Below are 21,106 nucleotides of genomic sequence, written 5' to 3'. Positions count from 1 at the left end.
TTTGACCCTCCAATTCACACCCTCCACTCGGCTCTGTGCTAAAGATCGGCAGTAGGTCCCATCAATGATGCTCCTGATGGTGAGCTTCACCTTTATCTTACAAGCAAAACTTACTGTCCTTAGCACTTCAAATAGTAACCAGAAATTAGACAGAGAATCTTTTCCACTCCAAAGTGACATACATGAATTATACCAATGTGAGCCATTATCTGCAGCTGGCTGCACCCTGTGTTCTTATGACATCTGGGATGACTCCCCCAAGGATGCACACAGAATGCATACTAGACTTGTTTCTCTCATAGGCATCCTTATCCCTAAGTGACCTCATCATGCACCTAACCATGGAGCTGCCTACTACCAATAGTCTCACACTCTGTGAATGACCAGACCTTCAGGTGCAGAGGCTTCAAAAGACTGCAGCTAGCTCAGGATCTTAATCAACTATAGATAGTGCCTCAAACCTGCCTGTCCGACAGATACAGGATGTCTCCTATCGGTCACTGAGAATGTCTTTGCTGTCTGCTGCACCTTGTTTAAAAGCAATGTCTTACGTCAGTAAAAAATAAATAAATAAACTTTATTGGCAATAACAAATAAGTTTCCATAATTTTACAGCAGCAGCCACTGATGCATATACATGGAAAATAAAAGTGATTCGGATGAACATCAGGAGCCACTCTTGACACAAAAAACAGCAGAATCTGTTAATGAACAGAACACACATTTTCTTCCAGACTACCAAGTCTACTAAAAGAGCCTTAATTACTGATAAGTGAGGATTAAGGGGCCTATCTGGGGTAAAGCCTGAAGTCCAGTACAGATGTTCATGTTGTGCAGGGAAACAAATTGCGATGAAGCAGACAGGGATGGGCTGCTCACCAGCCCTGACTACAGGCAATGTGGTCAGTCAAAACCTGCTCTCTTCTCGACTAAAAGTGTTACAGGCACTCTATAAAGTAGACTTTCAGAGCCAGTATTTAAATTTGCAATGACATTAGTTGTAAGCACAGACGCACGTTTTACACGACAGCCTAATGTCCATATAATTAAAATCACCAAGAATTCAAACTAAATACTGAAAATACTGACTGGTGCCTTCAGAGCTTATGACATTATGGGGCGTTCTTGACTCATTACTAATTCAGTCGATGCCATCTACTGACAGTGGGTGGGAGTTGAAGAATTTTGTGTCTCATCACGGGACAAACACAGGGATGATGCTGTGCAGACTGGTAGCCACTATGGCAACTGGTCATGGGAACAGAATGAGCCCACAGGCTATTGGCTGCTGCGCATTATGGGACGGTGCAGGATGTTGAAGAAGAGATAAAGAGCTGGCTGTATGAGGCTTCCCAGCTCAGATCAAATAAATGGCAGTGGTGCCAAAATAAATGAGGGTCTACTGTTAATCATGTGGCTGGAAACCTGCTGTGACACATCAATGTCCGAAATGGTAACAGGCTGATGATGCCAACTGTTGCTTCTATAGGGGACTAAGTTGCAAATTTGAACCACTCATTGTAGCACAGCATACTGATGCAAAATATGGATTACCAGCACCTTAAAACTCCAAGTTTGGCTCTATAAAAAAAAATCACATGTACCACTGAAACCCAACTACTTCTACTACTTTTTCTTTGGGGAAAGAGAAACTTTAGGATCTGGCGATTTTTAAGTGATGATGGGAAAGGAGTTTAATAAGATCAAATGAGATATTGAAGGTAAAAAATTTTCTATTCTATTATGGCAGGGTGCTACAGCAACCAGTTTTGAATTATTTCAAAATAAAAACAGCCTTTGCAAGACTATTTTTATTCTGAGATACTGAATGGTTACTAGAATTATGGAAAAAAGTAAGCCCAAATAGAGTTAAAATCAGGACATATGTTTTATTATACGGGAACACAGCACAGCTGCAATGCAAGTGCAACAAGTAACAACAGAGGGAAAGCTGTACAATCATTATAAGATCTTTTTTTAAGTACTAGTGTCATTGAAGAGATGAGCTAGAAAAATAGAAAGTCATACACGATCATGATGTTCAGAATTATTCCAGATGAGACGCATAAAGCCATTCAAGGCAAGAAGAAAATCAAAGAACTCTGGAAGTGGTGTTTTAATATAAATGATTGAAATTTGGGGATGAAGTAATACTAATGGAACTCGCGAAACTCTCTATAGAGAAAGACAATTCATAAAAACTGCGACAATGCCAGATTGTTCTACTACACAAGAAAGAAAGAAACAATACAAAAAAAGTTCTTTTAACTATCAGCTTACATCCCAGAATGCATAAGACCTTTACTGTAACTATTAATAGCAATCACCAACAGTGTAGATTTCAATCAGGCAAAGGAACAGGTTTCATAAGTGGATACAGCACAATGGATCATTTGCAAGGAATCAATGATATTATGAAGTTGGGTAACGAGTTTGAATTACCGCTCTGTGTGGGGGGCCATAAATACTGAGAAAATGTTTGACTCAGTTTCAACATTTGTACCAATGTGTTAATGGAACATATTTTAATTACTGTCATTTTGCTGGTAACATTGTAACGTCTGCCCATAATGCAGAAAGACTTCAACAATTAATGGAAGGGCTAATTAGAGCAAGCCTCAAGTTAGCATGGAAATGAACTATAATGATGATAAAAATATACACCGAGGTGACAAAAGTCCTGGTATAGTGATATGCACATATAAAGAAAGAGGTAGTATCGTGTACACAATGTATAAAAGAGTAGTGCATCGGTCAAGCTGTCATCTGTACCCAGGTGATTCATGTGAAAAGGTTTCCAGTGTGATTATGGTCACAGGATGGGAATGAACAGATTTTGAACGTGGAATGGTTGTTAGAGCTAGATGTGTAAGACATTCCATTTTGGAAATCATTAGGGAATTCAATATTCCGTGACCCACAGTGTCAGGAGTGCGCTAAGAGTAACAAATTTCAGGCATTACCTCTCACCATCATCAACGCAGTGGCCAATAGTCTTCACTTAAAGACTGAGTGTAGGTCAGTTTGCATAGAGTTGTCAGTGCTAACTGACAAGCAACACTGTGTGAAATAACCACAGAAATCAATGTAGGACATACGACAAATGTACCTGTTAGGACAGTGCAGCAAAATCTGGCATTAATGGGCTATGGCAGCAGATGACCGACGTGAGTGCCTTTGCCACAGCACAGCTCCTGGGCTCGTGGCCATATTGTTTGGACACTAAATGACTGGAAAACCGTGGCCTTGTCAGATGAGTCCCAATTTCAATTGGTAAGGCTGACAATAAGTTTTGAGTGTGTCGCAGACCCTAAGAAGGCATGGAGCTAAGTTGTCAACAAGGCAAAGTGCAAACTGGTGATGGCTCCATAATGATAAGAGCGGTGTTTACATTGAATAGACTGGGTCCTCTGGTCCAACAGAACCTCTCAATGACTGGAAATGGTTATGTTCAGCTACATGGAGACCATTTGCACCCATCAATGGACTTCATGATCCCAAACACGATCGAATTTTTATCGATGAGAATGCACCATGTCACAGGCCACAATTGTTTGCAATTGGTTTAAAGAATATTCTGAACAATTCGAGTTAATGGTTTGGGCACCCAGATACCCCAACATGAATCCCATTGGACATTTATGGGACATAATTAAAAGGTAAGTTTGTGCACAAAATCTTGCACCAGTAACACTAAAAATGGCTCTGAGCACTATGGGACTTAACATCTATGGTCATCAGTCCCCTAGAACTTAGAACTACTTAAACCTAACTAACCTAAGGACATCACACAACAGCTCCAGTAACACTTTCGCAATTATGAACTGTAGATGGAGCATGGCTCAACATTTCTGCAGGGAACTTCCAACTCCTTGTTGAATCCATGCTGTGTTAGGTTGCTGTGCTACACTGGAAAAAAGGAGGTCTGACACAATATTAGGAGACATCCCAGGACTTTTGTCACCTCAGTGTAGTCAACACACTGAAAAGAAAATATTTATATATCAAAAATGAAGTCCTAAAACAAGCCAATTAGTTCTTGCAGTTGGGCAGAATGACTGGATGATCGGGAAAATAACAAAGGGAGTACGGGTAACGCCCACCATCTGATCGAAAGCAACCTGACACTCCATGTGATGCAGCACCAATCATTAGATGTCATGACAGCTGGACCCGTCAGTATAAAAGGATGCAGAGAGCATTGTGTTGTCAGTAGAGAAACAGTAATAGCAGAACAGGTCAGTCAGAATAGCTCAGTGACTTCAAACACAGACAAGTCATTGGATGTCACATGGGTAACAGATCCATCAAGGACATCTCAGCCTTTCTAAAGCTGTCCCAGTGGACTCTTGGTGATGTGATTGTGGAGTGAAAATGTGAAGGAACAACTGTAGCTAAACTGGGTGCAGGCAGACCTCATGTGTGACGGACAGGGAGTGCTGGGCTTTTGAAGGTTGGTAGTGTAAAAAAAAACACCATCAAATCAAAGGACTCACTCACAAGTACCAAAGTGCCACTAGCAGTCCAGCTATCACAATGACTATGCATAGTGTATTAAAAATAATGGAGCACTGTCAAGCAGCTCCTCCTAAGCTACGCATTTCTGTAGTTAATATTAAGCAATGTTTGATGAAGTGTAAAGACTGATGCCACCGGACACTGTTTTCTATTCTATTCTGCATTCATAGTTTACGATCATTTGCATTGGTGGTAATGCAGAGACAGGTCAGTGACAACAGAGTTCACAAAATGAACGGGTAAGCAAAACAAGTCCAGAATGTAGCAAAGTCATCTTAAGCATTTACAACAGTTCAGGGAGTTACCCAAGTCACAAACACACATCAGGCAAGATCAAGACACTATTATTTGATGATGCATGACTGAAGGCTTCAGTGAATACAAAGTGACTGGCCAACCTGAGGTATTTGACAGCATACACAAGCCAGTGTGCAGAGCCTCTTGAGGTACTTGCCACAGCTACTGCCCTTCACCTGGGCACAAGATGTATCTGTAGTCTTTAGCCCAAATATCTCTGATGTGTTCTACCTATCGACAACCAGGCTTGGTGGGGAATATGAATCACTGTCAAACACTAAAGTCATCCCCCTTTAATCAGCACACAGGGCAAGAAATGGCCTAGCCTGTGTCAACTTTGCTGACGAAGGAAGAGAGAGATGCACGAATTCCTGCCAAAGGTTCCCGCAGTAGGTCCTCACCGAGCCCGGCTGGGATGGAAAGCAGCCTCTGTGGGAGTCCTGGGCAAACAACGGAGTCTGGGGTCCAGCTCGGGTCAGCCTGCAGGGGAATGGGTGACAGGTGTGGCAGAGACGGGACCAACATTTCGGCCCCACCACTGGTGAGGTGGGAGCCAGAAGGGATGTATGAGGAGGAAATGCTCCCATGTCCACAGGCTCCCATGGCTAGTCATCAGTATTTTGTGCATCTGCGCCTTGACTGTCCTGACCATCTGCTCAGCTTCTGAATTGGACATGGGATGCAAAGCGTTGGTTGTCAGGTGCTCAATGCCATTGTGATGACAAAAATCCTGGAATGTGGATGCTGTGAACTAGGAGGGGGGGGGGGGGGTCATTGCTGGAAATCAAAGTAACAGGTGCCGCCTCTATTGCAAATATGATGAATAGGGGCCAGATAGTAGCTGCTGTAGTAGTTTTAGCCATCCCCGTAACATATAGAAAGTTGGAGAGGTCAACAATTAGCAGTCACATTGCTCCCCGGAATGGTCTGGTGAAATCAAGATGCACTCTTTGCCAGGGGTGGTCAGGGCATGGCCAGGATTAAAATTATGTGCCGGGATCAATTAGTTCTGGGCACAGGCATGGCAGATCCAGGCAGTGCATTTAATTGTGGCATCAACCCCAAGCCAATACATGATGCTGTGCAATTGCCTTCATTTTGCATGTTCCCTAACGTCCAGTATAGAAGAGCTTCAAGCTTCAGCATGCAGGGGTGGAGTGACAGAAGAACTACCACCAAGCAATCAGAATCGTCTATAACTAACAAAATGCCCCTCAGTGGCGTTAAGCATGTGATGTAAGGAATAATAAGTGTGCCATTCAAGGGTTCCAGTCAATGCAGCTGTACAGCAGACAACACTTTGAAGAGGAGAGAATCGTGGCCTTTTCCTGCTGCTACTTTGCATTGCCATAAACAGAAATTCATCAAGTGTGTGTTACTGATTTGTGTCCAAGGCAAAATATTCATGCCTATCAAATTGGGCATCTGGGCCGCACACCAAATAGGAAAGAGTGTCAGCGTTGGAGGGCTGTGTGGTTGGTTGATAATAGACCTCATAGATATAATTACTTAGGAACAGCACCTACCACTGTATCTGCTCTGCCATTTTATCACGAAGTTTCGAATGTAGGTTGAACAGCACAAGAAGGAAATTGTGACTGATGATCACATGAAACTTTTGCATATCATACAGCCCACAGGCTAGAAAATGCTGGGGATATAACACTCAATTCTTTGCAATATATCCATTTCTGCTTTAACTTGCTCACGAATTGCAAAAGATACTGGATGAACTCTACAAAACTTAGGCACTGCTAGTTGCTTTAACGATACATGGGCATTGAACCCTGTTGCATAACCTAATGTAAATTCAAACACCTGCTTCAATTGTGCACACAGTGTATCAATATTCAAGTTCTGTGAAACTAGATTGACCCTGTCTTGAATTTGAAAACCAAAAATCACAAAAGTGTCTAAACCAAAAATGTTAGTTATTGTTCAGGAGTTAACCACTAACAAGGTTAGTAGAACTACATTTTTTTATTTAGCTTGGATGATGGTGATCTGATGCTGCACTGGGACAGACTGCTCATTGTACATTATCACTTTGCAGTGAGGGGATCTCACCAGTGGGGAGCCAATATGCTGGTAAGTTCCTAGCATTAAAAAGAGAGACAACCACACTCTCCAACTGGAAATGCGCCACTCCCATCACTGTCCAGTTGCAACATGAGAATTTGTTTCCCATCTACCATTGCCATGGGTACCAGCATGATAAGAGTGCTGACAACCAATACTGTTGACTCATGTTGACCGACCCAGACATCACGAGGTGCCCAGGTTTGCGGCATGCGAAACAAATGACATCAAAAAAGGTCATTGACATCAGTGCTACTGCAGGCAGCAATCTGGACACAATTTGATGGTATGAACTTCTCTGAGGCCCTTTGAGGGAGATGGAGAGGAAAACTTTGCACAAGCCTCTGCTCACTTTGGGACAGACCAATGACAAACAAAGTGTTTCTGTTTTTGCATATCTACTGGTCAAAAGGGTGGGCAATCACTAACTTCTGACTCCAATGTGCCAGGCTACTGGACAAACAGGTGCTCAATAAATTGGATGACGACGTTAACTGGAAGTCAATAACTGATCATGGAGCACAATAGCGAATAATACTATTAACAACATTGAACCCAGAGGAATTGTGAAACATAGCTTGTATTGATGCAGTTACTTCGTGAGCTTTGGCAATTTTTGACACTTGACTCAGTTTGAGATCAGGTGCCTCTAAAGCCTTCGCACTAATGACTCGATTAGAATCAAGTTGGATAATAACATTATGGATTAAGGAGTCTGCCTGCGATGTCCCACATTATTTACAGGAAAATCCTACTTGCCAGCCAAAACTTGAAAGTCAGTAGCCCATGTTGTGAAGGATTGCTTATGTTGCTTAACACACTGATTAAACTTGAGCCTAGCTGCAACAACATGACTTTGGTGATCATAATAAACAGCCACCAAATTACAAGTATCAGAAAAAGTCAAACAACAAGAGTCCGAGAGTGAACGTTATTTTTGCACCATTTCGTATAGTTTACTAGCACAAGAGAAGACAGTAACAGTACCTCACCAAAGCAAGTGAATAGTAAAGCAAAGGGAGAAGCACGTAAACAACAGCTGTCAACTGTTGTTAGTTTCACAGTGGTTGTAACAGCTATGTGTCCTATTACTGGCATTATTCCCACTTTTTTCCTTACTGTTGCTACTGTTGTTGTTATTGATGATGATGCTTCTGCTGCTGCTACTACTACTGGAAGTCCCATTGTTTTTTGCTAATACAGCTGCAACACCTTCAGAAACTCAGGATCCAAGCTTCACTGGAATAACTGCACAGTGAGAAAGTTCTCGTCACCATTTTTCTATCCTACTCTGCATAGGTAGAATATACTTTTATGATCACTTATGATGGTGATAATGCAGAGCTCAACAGAATGAAAGAGGTGCTCTCTACGGTTGATGACAGTGGAGTTCACGAAGTGAAAGGATAACCAAAACAAGTACAAAGTGTGGCGAAGTTGTCTTTAGTGTTAATAAAAGTCCAGGAAGCAATATTGATTACAAATGTAAATCAGACAAGGTCAAGACTCTACTATTTGATAGTGAATAACTGAAGGCTTCAGAGACTTGTGAGAGACTGGGCAGAAACAGCCAGACTGCAGTATTTAGTAGCATACACATGTCAGCAGGTGGGGCGCCTTGACACGCTTGGCGTGGCTACTGTGCTTCAAGGAGGTCCAAGCTGTCTGGAGCCTGAGTATCTCTGACGTATTCCCCTTATCAATTCTCAAGCTAGGTGGGGAATCCAAAACATCATCAGATAGCAAACAATGGATGACTGGAAACTAATGATTTTGAGTGTTGAATCACGCTACACCCTGTGGCAATTTGATGGAAGGGTTTAGGACTGATGAATATTTGGAAAACTTTATCTGCCATTATGTTTGGTGACAACAGTGAAGTACAGAGGAAGCAGTGGTATGGTAGGGGGGTGTTTTACATGTTTAGGGTGCGTGCGTAAGAAAATGCTCAATATGGAAGGATATGAGCACATTTTACAGCACTGTCTACTATGTACAGCAGAGGATCAGTTTGGAGACTACTATTGTTTTTATCAGCAGGATAATGCACCCTGTCATAATGTAGCATCTGTGAGACATTGGTTTGTGTACAATAAAATTTCTTAAATGGATTGCCCTGTTCAGAGCCACAAACTGAACCCAATGTAACACCTTTGGGTTGAGTTAGAATGTTGATTTTACTCCAACATTCTCTAGTTTCAGCTGTTGCGGAAGAATGAGCTGTCATTCATCCACAGACACTTTGTTGAAAGTGTCCCCATCAGAGTACAAACTGTCAATGGTGAAGGGTGGACACATCCCATATTAGTGTCCACTAAAATTAGTGTCCTCTAAAATTACCAGTTTAGATTTAAGATAGTGAGAGATGCACTTTTAATGCAAAACTTATGAGGGTCACTCCAAAAGAAATGCACACTTTTTTTTTTTTAAATACGTCTTTTATTCTACCTGTCTGAAAGTTTTACAGTACGAAGATACATCCTTTAGGAACAATATATTTTCATTTCTCCACATAATTTCCATCCCTCTCAACTACCTTACGCCATCTTGGAACCAGCGCCTATATACCCACACAGTAAAATTCTGAACCAACCTGTTGGAGCCATTGTTTGGCAGCGTGCACAAGGGAGTCATCACCTTCAAGCCTTGTTCCACGAAGAGAGTCTTTCAGTTTCCCAAAGAGATGATAGTCACATGGAGCCAGGTCAGGACTATAAGGCGGGTGTTTCAGTGTTGTCCATCTGAGTTTTGTGATCGCTTCCATGGTTTTTTGACTGACATGTGGCCGTGAATTGTCGTGCAACAGCAAAACATCCTGCTTTTGCCAATGTGGTCGAACATGACTCAGTCGAGCTTCAAGTTTCTTCAGTGTCGTCACATATGCATCAGAATTTATAGTGGTTCCACTTGGCATGATGTCCACAAGCAAGAGTCCTTCAGAATTGAAAAACACCTTAGCAATAATTTTTCCAGCAGAAGGTGTGGTTTTGAATTTTTTTTTCTTGGGTGTATATGCATGATGCCACTCCATTGATTGCCTCTTCATCTCTGGTGAAAAATGATGGAGCCATGTTTCATCACCTGTCACAGTTCTTCCAAGAAATTCATCTCCACCATTCTCGTACTGTTCCAAAAGTTCGATGCATACCGTTTTTCTTGTTTCTTTGTGAGCCACTGTCAACATCCTGGGAACCCACCTGGCGCAAACCTTTTTTAATGCCAACACTTTCAGTATTCTGCAAACACTTCCTTCCCCTATCCCAACGTAGCGTGACAATTCCTTCACTGTGATGCGTCTGTCAGCAGTCACCAATTTGTTAACTCTCTGCAAATTGACTAGAGTGTGTGCAGTACAAGGCCTGCTGCTGCGAGGACAATCCTCAATATTGCTGTGCCTGGTTTCATCACGTAACCTGCTTGCCCACAAACTAACTGTACTGCGATCGATAGCAGCATCTCCATACACCTTTTTCAACCTCTTGTGGATTTTTCCCACCATCTCGTTTTCACAGCACAGGAATTCTATGACAGCACGTTGCTTCTGACGAACATCAAGTTTAGCAACCATCTTGAAGACATGCTGTGATGGCACCACTCACAGCAACAGGTTGAACTAAGTTTGAAAACAAGCGGGAAGGATGTATTTACACTCTGTAAAACTTTCACACATGCAGAATGAAAACTGTATTTTTACAAAAATAGTGTGCATTTCTTTTGGAGTGACCCTTGTATTCAGAAGCTGGAGGTTGCTTAGCAAGCAGAGAAGAGATGCATGATGAGAATTACTAGTGGAGTTAGAGAAAAAAAGAAATTAATTGGGGAACAGACTAGAGGCAGATTGTTTTTACAACTGTAATGAAAATGGAAAATGAAATGGAGATGAGCAGGGCATGTAGCCAGATGAATGGTTGCTAGACTGACAAAGAAAGTTATTTGCTGTCTTTCTAGGAATAATAATACAATGAGGTAGTTATCTAATGAAGAGTGGATAGATGATGTTAGAAAATATATTGGAGCAATATGAATACATAAGTCTTAACCCTCCGGCAGGCGTGCGCTTTTTTATTGCACAATCAATCGCGCAGCGCATTTTGTGCGCCCCTTTCGTGGCTCAGTTCTATAATTATTTTCGTATGTTCTCACGCTGGTACTGATACTAATTAGTTTATTGTTTTTAAGGGTAGATATAGTATCACTCAAAATGATATTAATAATATCGAAATAACAAATTTTATTGTGCAATTAATAATATAGGATTAATAATTTATTATGGGTACAGTGGAAAATATTAAGGAATAACATTACATATCTAGCCAAAAAACGTCTATACACTGTTGCTCGCTTATAGTGGGACAGAATGTTTCGTTATTTAACATGGCTGTTAATTATACTTTATTTAGAAAAGTTGATACACATCTAAACACCTAAGTGACATAGATCAAAAAAATCTATATTTTGCTGTCAGCATTGAAAATTAATATCTTCATAGTAAATGCCTACGGAAAACATATTATTACAGCTCACAGACAGGCCATGTTCACTACTTAGTAATTTAAGAGATGTCAAGATTCAAATCACAAATCATCTGAGTCTGACAGTGTAACTTAACACTTTTCACAGGTGTAACTAACATTCATATGCTTCCTGAAAACAAAAGTATTACAAGACTCACACTTTACTGTTGTGTTAATACTCTTGGCCCTTGCACAAACAACACAGCATCCCCATTTCTTAGCCAAATGCTTCTCAACTTTCTCAGATGTTGTCCGGTACCTTTGAAGTAATGGCGATATGTCCTTGAGAAGGCTCTGGATCTTGGCTCTTTCTATTAGATGTGGTTTTATGAGGTCATAAGCCAGGTTTTTCAGAAATACTCTTCTCGCAACCTTTCGATTTTGTCCATTTGAGTAAAAAAGAATCTGGGCATTCATACCAGCAATGTCCATTAGACCAAAACAGATTACCAAAGACCACCTTCTCATTATACGAGCCACAGAATATGTGCCACACATCTGGTCGACTGCAACAACACCACGCTTAGCCTCATCGTAATCTAACACAATCTCTGGCTTTCAAGAATCTTCATGATAGTACCTGAATCATGCATAGTTGACAACAACAAAACTGCCTTGTTCTTCCTTGGTATGTACGAAACCAACATCAAATCATTTTTATATCCAAAGAGGGATGAAACAAGTACTCGATTTGTCTTAGGCAGGAATTCCAATGGAATTTCTCGTTTATTCTTTCTGGGTGTCCCAATACACGTAAGCCTTTTATATAATAGCAACATAGCCAAGGGGCAACCTGTATACCACTTGTCCATAGTTATATTCCTGTTGGATCCCTCTATATGTCTCACAAGTCTGTGAACTATTTCTGACACTGAATTTGACACTGCATAAGGTCTTTCGGGCTGTTTTCCACAATTAAGTTCAAGGTTGCTCATAAAAAATGTTTTTGCATTACAAAGTGCAAATATTTTAATGCATATTTGACAGGTTTGTTGGGGATATATTGCACAAATCCACAACAGCCATGAATAGCTTAAAGTTTCTCATCAATGGTTAGAATTAACCAATTATGGTTTTACCCTTCATAAATTAAAAAAAAAAAAAAAAAAAAAAAAAAAAAAAAAAAAAAAAAAAAATCAAGATTTCCTTCTTCATCCCAACCAACACAGCAGATGAAATACCTTTCCTTTTTCACGACCAAGACAAACTTCCACTCACTGCTTTGATTAGCATTTCATACATGGGGTGAACTAACATACCCACTTTCGCAAACAATAACACATTGTGTACAAAATTAGAGAGAGATTCTTTTTGAAATGATCCACACAAACTGAAGCATTTGTTCTAGCATTTCATTCTGGAAATACTCAACAAAACCATTATCCAACTTTCACAAACTCTTGTTAATGCTCATTCTAATATATGCCATATTGATTCACATGATAGGCCTGAGTCAGCAATTTCACACACCTTTAATCACTGACTGTCAACAACCATACACTGCACTTTCTCCAGATTGTCATGTATAGTTATAATTTTAAGATGTCCTACACTTGGGTTATTTTCACCATATAGTAAAACCCCGGTTTTACGTTCCCACATTTTACGTTTTTCTGCTTTTTATGTTCATTTTTGTTGGTTCCAAAAGAAGTCCTATTTGATGTGTTGGCAGAAGAGCCAACACCGTGTTGCTAGAGGAGGCCGAAATGCACACGTTAAGCTCACGCAGACTGGCGTGAGGTCTGGAACAGTTAAGGGAATTTATGGTAGCAAATAAAGTACGTAGTTGATGTAGTACTTAACTTTAATCCATAATAGGTGTACATCGGTCTGGCGGTACAGGCATCACAAGATGAATAGCAATTGAATATGGCGCCTTGCTAGGTCATAGCAAATGACGTAGCTGAAGGCTATGCTAACTATCGTCTCGGCAAATGAGGGCGTAATTTGTCAGTGACCATTGCTAGCAATGTCGGCTGTACAACTGGGGCGAGTGCTAGGACATCTCTCTAGACCTGCCGTGTGGTGGCGCTCGGTCTGCAATCACTGACAGTGGCGACACGCGGGTCCGTCGTATACTAGCGGACCGCGGCCGATTTAAAGGCTACCACCTAGCAAGTGTGGTGTCTGGTGGTGACACCACACTATTCTCTCAATACAATACTTTTCCATCAATACCAATTCTGTGTTAACAACATTTTCGATATCTGAAGTTTTATCAACAATGTAGGAAAAGATAAGATTGCTACTTATCATGAAGAAGACATGTCAAGTTGCAGAGAGGCATGGTTAAGAGAGACTCACATATAGCTTGGCCACAGCCTTCATCAGTACAAACACACACACACACACACACACACACACACACACACACACACACAAAAAGCAAGCACAACTCACAGTGGGATTATCCCGGCCTCAACCTACAGTAATATACCCCCACTCTCTCGACCCATCAGTTTCCACCCCTATGTCCTATCATCCCCCCCCTCCCCCATTCTCATCTCCCACCCTTCTTATTTGCAGCCCTCTGGCAACACATCCACCCATCTTTCACCATTCCGCTCCTTTTCTTGTTACTTTTTTCCCCACCTCCCTGCCCCATAACCTCCTCATTCTGTACCTGTTGGCAGTCTAGTCCCTGCACACTTCACCAGCTGGAGTTGTCTCTCTCCCACCCATACACTACTATCCCTTGCCCTTGCCCTTGCTCTTGCCCTTGCCCTTGCCCTTGCCGTAGCCCTTGCCCTTGCCCACCCCTTCCAGATTGCAGCTTGCATATCATGTGATGTAGCATTCTGGCCCGATAAGCTGAAATTGGTGGTCGTGTGTGTGATGTGATGTAGCATTCTGGCCCGATAAGCTGAAATTGGTGGTCGTGTGTGTGTGTGTGTGTGTGTGTGTGTGTGTGTGTGTGTGTGTGTGTGTGTGTGTACTGACAAAGGCTGTGAGTGAAAGCTATGCCTTTTAATCATGCCTCTCTGCAACTTGAAATATCTTCCTTACAGTAAGTAGCAATCTTATCTTTTCCTACATTGTTTATGTTCCTACCTAGAGTTTCCATTGTTTGACATTTGAAGTTTCCTTTGATTTTATCATGACCTTTAACAGTGATTTTCCTGCTGATTTCTGCAAATGATGCATCATATCCCTGCTCAAAGTTGACCTTGGAACAAATCAAAAAATGCAGAATATACACAAAATTATTTATACTGTAATGTAGTGTTAGCATGATAAGCAAGATTTTCATTGTTGGTGTTTGGGTCAAGGCCACCTGTATTATAAGGTCACAGTGTTTGGAAGGGTAGGGAAGTATGCTGAGCTACTGGCTTAATGATACTCACTAACTGATGCTTCTGTGTGTGTAGCACCCAGTCACTGCCTTTGTAGTACTCACAAAGCTATGGCCGAGTGCTGACACACAAATGCATGCATGTGTTTCCCTCTCCATTCTAATCATGCCCAATGGTGTAAATAAACATGGGAGCAAGTGTCTTTTGCAAAACACCTTAAAATATATATTTGTGTTCTAATGTGAGACTTATTACTGATAACCACTATAAAATTATGGCAAATGACACCTGTAACACAATATTGGTTAAAACACTAAAGTTGGAAATCTTTGTAATCAGACAACAACAAACATAAAACCTAAGGCTTGTTGCATTTCCTATGCTTCACTATATTTTACACTTTCCTGCATTTCACTTTTAAGGTCAGTCCAGTGAAAAGCGTTAAAAGGGGATTTTACTGTATATGTATCATATTTCAATTCAGCCACTCATTTCTTAAACTTTTCCACTTCAATGCTGCATGACATCAAACACACTGTTTTGGTTACTTTTGCCGCCTCCTGGTTTGCCAATGCAAGCAGGCCAAGACTTTTGTTGTGCAGTACCTATTTTGAATGACACACAGCCCAACTTGTCCATTCTATATAACAGCAGGCAACGTGTTTAGATTTGAGCAAATGGTCTTGTCCATTCTGGGGGATACAAAGGTTGAAGTTTGCTGGTGAATGAGCAAGAAGTTCTTCCTGCATTCAGCAAATCTTATGAAGCGATAAAGAAGATGGTGGTGATAATGTGCAGTCTGTCTCGTGTAAATGAAAAATTTGTTGTGATGGTAATCTGAAGTTCTCATTCTCTGCCCAACAACAAGGATTCATGTTTCCTCAAAGTGATCATACAATAACAGAACTTTAACATTTGCAGCTCTATCTTACCTTATTTGTGTAACTGTATCCACAAAGGATGTATATGTAGCAAAGAAAATGCCAGGTGACTCTACTAACTGGAATTTCTTGGCATAATCTGAACAAGGGAGAGTTAGGTGAGAATTTTACTGAAGACTGACTAGACTGAACTTTGTTCTTGAAAGATGTTTTCTCTTGTCTGTGATATTCCAAGATATAAAGTAATCCTAGTTCCCACACAAAATAAATACCAGATGGGGAGAACACAGTTGGCAAAAACACTGGGGCAGAAATGTCATCAAAAATGAATGATCAAACAACTCATAAAATCTTAATGAATTTTGGACAAATATCTGTAGACAATAATAATGAAACAAGTAATTTTAAGAGTGTGGCATACCAGTTCATCCAGATGAATGAAGCACACAGAACAAAATTACTTTAAAACATTGTATAAACAAAACTGTCTAGTCGACACATTATTGTGTAACATAACACCATAGCAAAAACATAAACAAAAAATTATTGGTATCAATGTCGTCTCTCTGCCAGATTGAGAAATAACCATCTTGACTTCGTATAATGATGATATGATTTGTGTACTACATGAAAAATGCTACTACTTTGTAAAATGCAGTATAGCCTTCCCAGTAAGCCATCACCATTCTGGGGCTTCACTGAAAGCAGACTTCTCCGGAGAATGGCATTAAAAAACCGTCATTTTTGGACTACAGGAAGTTCCATGTGATAATTGAATTAGCAATCATTCTATAAGGGTAAGTGATTTGATATTACCGATAACCATCTACTAGGGTCAGTTGCTCATCCACAATGCTTTAACAGACAAACATTTCTAGAAATTATGCTGACTACGATTCCTGTTGTGCTTGATGATGTGTCATTGGTATGACCATAGTACGATACTCATGTGGCAGTTATCTGTTATAAAACTGAAAGCAATAATATTTAGTCTAATGTTGCTTAACACATGCACCACTGCAGACTCACTTTCTATTTCTGGATATAAGTGATAACATAAAATATCTGTTATTTCTTCCACCAGATACCAATAATAATTTGCCCTTTAATCACAACTCACCTATAAATCCAAGTTTACACAACAGTTTTGAGGGAAAATGCATACGGATTACACTAGCATTTTGCTAACTTACACAAAGCACTTGCAGCCTAGCCTGAACAGCACATTTCGACTCTAAAGTAAATCCTAGCCGTCGACAGTAAATTTTTCATCAATACAACATATAATATTTTATACAAAACACAAAGAAGAATTACCTGAATTTCAATAGCATCTTCTCCAGTAAATTGCGTTCCTTGTCCTCTGCTGCTACATATGCCGCCTCTGCCTCTGCCTCTTCCTCTTCCTCTTCCCCTTCCCCTCCCCCTCCCCCTTCCTCCTCTTGTCCACGTCTTTCTTTGCGCATTACCTGTACTTCTTTGATGCGGTGAATAGTCATTGTCCTCACAGCTATCTTCACAACTCTGATCATCTTCGTTACTGTCATTACCAGATGTTTTACAAGTGCTAGATGTTGCCACCATCCCTCTTTGCCCCTGTCTCATGCCTCTTCTTTTACCTTCAATGCTCTCGTTTGTCATACTGTCTTCGTGGCTCTCCCCCCCTTGACTGCTGGACACTCTGGCACTAGTTCTCCTACATTCTCTTTTTCCTCTCATTCTAGGCTGTGGTAAATATTCATCATCTTCAAATATGTCATCAATTGTGTTGTCTTCACCACTCTGTTCATCTTCATTGCTGAACATACTGTCATTACCTGCCATCATTTTATCCTTTCTCGGTCTCCCTCGTCTTCCACTGCCTCTTCTTAAGCTTGTTTCTATGCTTCCTTCAACACTAGCTCTTTTTGCTCCTGCTTTTCCTCTTCTTCGATGCTGTGGTGAATATTCTTCATCTCCAATGGTATCATTGACTGAGTTGTCCTTGCCACTTTGTTCATCTTCACTGCAGAACATACTGTCATTACTAACTATTATTTTATCCTTTCTAGGTCTCCCGCGTTTTCTTCTTAGGCTTGTTATTGTCCTTCCATCATTTTGTTTCGGTAATGGCTCATCTTCCAAGTTTGAATTAATATTTTTATATCCATCGTTCTGATTGTCCTCTCTTGGCGTTACTGAATTGCTTTCATTTATTATGCTGTCTTCGTGGTTCCTCCCATCTTGATTGTTGGGAATTTTGCTGGTACTAGCTCTTCTCATGTCTGTTTTACCTCTTCTCCTATTCTGTGGGGAATATTCCTCATCTTCAAAGGTATCATCAATTGTGTTCCTTTCTTTACTTTGTTTATCTTCACTGCTGAGTATACTGTCATTACTAGTAATAATTTGATCTTTTCTTGTACTACCTCGTTTACCATTAGCTCCTCTGTAGTTAGTCATTACTTCTCCTTCATTTTCTTTTGAAAATGGCTCATTTTCAAAGTCTGAGTGAATATTCTTGCATCCAGTGCTCTGCTCACCTTCTCTGATTTTAACTTTATCAATTTCCTCAGGGCCATTTACATCTGCTTTGCCAGCACTTGAGGATGATCTGATATTAGTATCAAGATCACGAGATGGATTAATGAAACTCAAAGAGCCACTGTCTTTCTTTTCTTCATGTACACTACCATCAATCTCCGTCATCTCTGCAGGCCAGATTTTTACACTTGCTCTGCCCCTCTTTCTTTTTGCAGCTGGCACAGTTCCACTGGGCTCATTGCAACTACTTGCAATATCTAAACCAGTGATAATATTGCCTTCATTTTCAGTACCTACTGATTCAGTTTTCACAAGAGCAGGACAAGAAGCATCTTTATCAAGCAGTGTGAGACCACTGTCTAGCATCTGGCTGCAGCTATCTGTCACCTCTCCTTTCCCATATCCTCGGCCTCGTCCTCTTCCCCTGCCTCTGCCTCTCCCTTTCCCCATCAGCTCTTCCTTCCTCCCTCTCCCTTGGCCACACAGGGGAGAGCCCTCACCTTGCCCCACTGTCTCTTCCTTCCCTCTTCCTCGGCCACAGAGTGGAGAGCCCTCACCTTGCCCCACTATCCCTTCCTTCGCTGTTCCTCTACCTCTGCCTCTCCCCCTACCTCTACCAATAAGTGGGGAACAAAACCCAGAAGCTTGATCTAATTTTAGAACAGTGTGTAGTGTTCCTTTATGCCGTGTGTTATAAACACACTTTGCAATGGACAATTCTGCCTTTTCTTTGTTGGAACAAAGTGAAACACTTTCCAAGATTCCCTCTGACCATTCTGGACATCCAGTTTTTTGTGTGGGAGAAGGAATATACTTCTTCTTCTCCAATGGCATTTCAGCACTGCTTTCTGGCAAACACAACTCACGTTGGCTGGTTTTTCTCTTCTGGCCACAAACCACACTGTGTACATCAGCATCTGATTCTGTACCATCCTTGCTCTTTATTATTGCTGCACCAACTGTATTGTTATAATTATTATGGCTGATGTGGTTATTATTTGACTTGGTCACTTCTGATGCTCCAACACTGCTGTCTTTAAGCAGTTCATCATTCTGAGTATTACCTTGTGATTCAGTTACATTTTGACTCGCCCTAAATTTTGAATATTCATGACAATGAAGTGTACCATTGTCGTCAGTAGCAGAGGTTTTCAAATGACCAGACGTCTCCTCTATGTTCTCAGACTTGCCTGCTGCAGATGTTTCATATGAATCTGATACTTCACTTGGCAGCTGAAGCTTCCTTTCTAGAGAACAGTTAAAATCTTCTGTAAAAACTTTTTCATTGTGGCTTTTATTTGAACCAGAGTGGCATTGTGCTGCCTCCACTGTTGCTTTTATGCAACTGGGAATAGTCAATTTGTCACTGTCGAGCTCTAAAACTTGGATCTTTGAATTACTATTCTCTGTATTTGTACAATCACTATTTTTCCTTTTCCTGCAAATCTTAGATGCTGAAAGAAGTGAGCTGGTATTTTTAAAAACATCACCCAATTCTTCTGAATTTGACTTTTCATCCACCTGAAGTAGACTTGTACCACATTCTCCAGTTTCACAAGATGAAACGGTTAAGTGGCCAGTTTTTCCCAACAATGTTGGAGAAGTTGAGATCCCTGTAGAGTTAACGTTCTCTATATTTTCTTCACTAGAATTTGGAGAACTTAAATTTTTAACATCTTCAGGGTTACTATCAAGCACAGTAGCATTACAAACTGTCACATCAGATCCTGCATTCAGTTTCAAATCAGTCTTCATACTTTCTGTGGCCACAGGACGGCTATTAACTTTCTGACTGGTTGTACGTGTTACTGTATCGTTAACTGGGTCTGACATGTTTAACACTTTTACTGGATTTTGTGACTTTTCATCAAAATTTATTTTTTCATTGCACCCGCCATCTGCAGTTGCCATTTTATCCTCACATTCTCCTTGCAAGAGCAAATTCTGCATATTCTCATATTCTTTACTTTTAGCATCTGATTCTGAAGCAGGACAGTTACCAGTGGCTGGGATTTCTTTATCACACAAGTAACCATTTCCGCAGAGATTATCAGATTTTAATTTTCTACTTGTTGCCACTTCATTGTCAACAGATGACACACCTTTACAGTTCAACACATTTGTTTCGCTATCTGCATGTTCTGACATTTGTGATGGATCAAAAGATGAAGCAGCAGATATCCTTTTATCTATGTCTGCGGCTAAACCGTTGCACAGATGTACTGATTGATTAACATCTTTGCCAGGATTGTTTTCTTCCAGTGTTATAGTATTGCCTGTAGGCTGTTCAAACTTGTCATTCAAATTGTCTTGGTAGCTCAAAAGATTTCTGATAGGTGGCATGCTACTAGAACTTGCATTATGAGCAGCTCTACTCTCTTCACTAGAAATAGCCTCTGTTTTGTCTTTATCTATAACACTTTCATCATCTAATTGCTGGGTGCAAGAAGTGATACATACTGAAACCACAGGTACAGGATTTACAATGGATCCCTGAGAAGTATCCATACTGTTGGAAGTTTCCAAAACATAAGAATTACATCCTGATAAATCTGCGGACATCTCATTCGATGTTATAGATGACAGTGTGCTCTTTACAGGCATGGTATTTTCATAGCTTGATACCGCTTCAGCATCTGATGGATTTCCATCTTCAGGCAGTTTTTTGTCATTATCTAAGTGGGAGGTTTTATCTTCTACACTTTCTGACATTGCAGTGTCAGTAATCAACTGTTGCCTGCTTGTGTTCGAATGCACTGTAGTTGATCTATATTCCTTATCTTGAGAAGAGGTAATGCAAACCAAGCACTGTGAAAAATCTGCAAAGAAAAATATCCGTTGAAAACTGTAATACATAATAGTGCCACAACAGACAAAAAAGGTGATGCTTACTTCCATAAAAGTAATGTAAAATAATTCATAAATATTAAAGTATAATAGTACATAACGTTGTTACCAATTTTTCAAGACCAAATATTGAAACAAATGGAGCAAAGATGGA

General features: G+C 40.6%; 1 protein-coding gene across 1 annotated transcript in view; it reads right to left on the bottom strand.

The window, feature by feature from the left end:
* The window catches only part of LOC126092062 (uncharacterized), a 147,073-nt gene extending 126,445 nt beyond the window's left edge, over positions 1-20,628 (bottom strand). Inside the window, exon 1 of the mRNA XM_049907474.1 lies at positions 16,900-20,628. Coding sequence (XP_049763431.1) covers positions 16,900-20,613 — 3,714 coding nt within the window. The 5' untranslated portion in view covers positions 20,614-20,628. The remainder of the gene's footprint in view (positions 1-16,899) is intronic.
* Between the last annotated feature and the right edge of the window lie 478 nt (positions 20,629-21,106).

Source organism: Schistocerca cancellata, chromosome 7, assembly GCF_023864275.1.
Source record: "Schistocerca cancellata isolate TAMUIC-IGC-003103 chromosome 7, iqSchCanc2.1, whole genome shotgun sequence".
NCBI classification, from domain to species: Eukaryota; Metazoa; Arthropoda; class Insecta; order Orthoptera; family Acrididae; genus Schistocerca; species Schistocerca cancellata.
This window is presented reverse-complemented; position numbering and strand designations above follow the sequence as displayed.